This window comes from Arvicola amphibius, chromosome X (assembly GCF_903992535.2).
Source record: "Arvicola amphibius chromosome X, mArvAmp1.2, whole genome shotgun sequence".
Taxonomy (NCBI): Eukaryota; Metazoa; Chordata; class Mammalia; order Rodentia; family Cricetidae; genus Arvicola; species Arvicola amphibius.
This window is the reverse complement of record NC_052065.1, coordinates 52,477,549-52,479,822: the sequence shown is the minus strand read 5'-3', so window position 1 is coordinate 52,479,822 and position 2,274 is coordinate 52,477,549. Positions and strand designations below refer to the sequence as shown.

Sequence of the window (2,274 nt, the reverse complement as noted above, 5' to 3'; positions counted from 1 at the left end):
TTAAACATCAAACCTATTTTTAGTGATGGAGCCTCTCTTTGTAGCCGTGTGTGCTTGGGACTGATAACCAATTACTATCTTTGAAGGAAGTCCTAACCTTTCCTTGTATACCCTCCCTATGTGTGTGACTGCGTCTCTGTTTTCACACTTAGTAGTCCATATTGCTCTCTTATCACCTTTAGCTCTAACACTGACAACAGCTCCACATACATCATCGCTGTAGTCATCAAAAGATTCTCCAATAAGGCACAGCAGTGTCTCTAGCCAAAAGCGGTCGAGGTCACTTCGTCTCTGCTGCTTGTTCAATGTAATGAGCCATCGACCACCCCGTTTGTTCTTCTCATCTTCCCACATAGGCTCAATACCATCCTTAAAAAGTGAGTAGTCACAGCCAGGCATTAAATTACTAGACAACTGGATATGGTTGTGTAGAACCCAAAAGTCTTCAACAGTATCAAACTTAGAGATCAATCAAAGGTTTGGTTGCCAAGTTTGCTTTTATCATTTTTAAAAAACCAGAGTGCCCACCTGTTCTGGAGAGGGTGTTTGATATAGTGCTCTGGGTTGGCAACCTCCTGACTGGATTCTGTTTTATTCTCTTCTGCAGGTGGGGGATTAGAAGTAGGGGTGGTTTCCGGTTCCACAGTCACCATCTTAGATCAATCTGATAGCACCAGGAGGACATTTCTTGTATCTACATTGAGAGTCCCTTTGAGTTCTGTGTGGTCGTGGACCAGTTCTCTAAGATTAGAGAAAGCAGAGTTTAATTTGGATTAAATTTTCAGACTTTTAGATTCCCTAAAGGTGGAGCAATGGCAGGGCAGCAGGAAAAGCTGAGTAAGCACACATCTCAAAGGAGAAGCAGGAAGCAGGAAGCAGGGAGCCCAGTGGGAAAGGCAGAAGTCTTTTTGAACCTCAAGCCTTGCCTGCAGGAACACAGTGCCTCCCACAAGGGAAGACCTCTGTGCTGGCTAGCTTTGTGTGAACTTGAAACAAGCTTGTGTCTTCTCAGTGGAGGAAACCTCAACTGAGGAAATCCCTTCACAGGATCAGAAGCAAGCCAGAAGGGCTTTTTCTTAGTTACTGATTGATATGGAGAGGGCAGTCCATTGTGGGTGGTAACAAACCTGGGATGATGGTCCTGAGTTCTATATAAAAACAGACTGAACAAACCACATTGAATAAGCCAGTAAGCAGTACACCTTTGTGGCCTGAAAACTGCCTCAAGGTCCTTAGCCTGTTAGTGTTCCTTTCTAGACTTCCTCTGAGGATCCAGTGTGATAAAGAAGTCAAGAGTCAACACATACTTTCCACCTCAAGTTGCTGTGAGTCATGGTGCTTTATCACCACAACAGTAACTCCAGCTAAGACAGCATTTGTTTCCAGGGTCATAGAGTGGGTGTTCCTGCAACTGTCCTAACCATGCTATTTGTGTGAAAATTGAGGAAGTACTTTGGAATCTTGGGCTAGAAAAGCCATTGAGTGTTGAGTCTTCAGGGAACAGTTGTGTAGGGTCTTGTTAAAAAAGAACTCTGAGAGCAGTGGAGACAATGGCAGCCTGGCTTGTGACCTTTCTGAGGGAAGTTTGAGAGTCCCTTAAAGAATCTCTCTGGACCCTTGTGTTTCTTCCCATCAAGCATCTATGGTTCTGGTCAGCTGAGACAGACGAGTCAGCTGTGGTCAAGAATAGAGCAGCGTCATTCAGGGGACATCTCTGGTCAATACACAGAAGTTGTTTTCCAAAGCGTGTCAAGGTTGTACTTCATGCTGGCAGCCAACTTAGGTCATATGGAATACTTTCCCAAATGGGACTGGTTGTTAATGTATGAAGGGGTCATGAAGAGCAGCTGAGGCTTGGCACCATGAGAGGCCAGAAGAGGTCATTGGAAGGTGCAGCCTCAGTAGCTGTTGAAACCAAGGCCTGAAGGGGTCATGCAGAGAAGTTGAGACTTGGCACCATGGACAGAGTGCAGGAGTGCTCTTGGGGAAAGTGCAACTCAGTTACATCAAAAGACCCCAGAATTTTGGAGACAATGCCATATGATGGTTGCCATGGACAGCAACAGACATGGAGCAGGTCTGAGCAAGTGAGACAAGCCTTGTGTGCTGTGGCAAGCCATGATAGAGCTCTAAAAGTCCTCATTGAACCCAGAAGCCTGACACTGTGGTATTGATGGTGTAAATCACAAACAATCCCACACCAGTTTGGAATTATGATTAATAGAATGGTTATTTATTTAAAGGGGAAAAAACTTACAGATCACCGTCCCAGAC

The 2,274-nt window shown here is 45.0% G+C and overlaps 1 protein-coding gene across 1 annotated transcript; it reads right to left on the bottom strand.

Annotated features, from left to right (window-relative positions):
• LOC119805270 (eukaryotic translation initiation factor 4E-like) lies at positions 1 to 653 on the bottom strand. The gene is given in 2 exon segments (XM_038317206.1): positions 1 to 494; positions 497 to 653. Coding segments are annotated over 2 exon segments (651 nt in total).
• Positions 654 to 2,274: the final 1,621 nt, after the last annotated feature.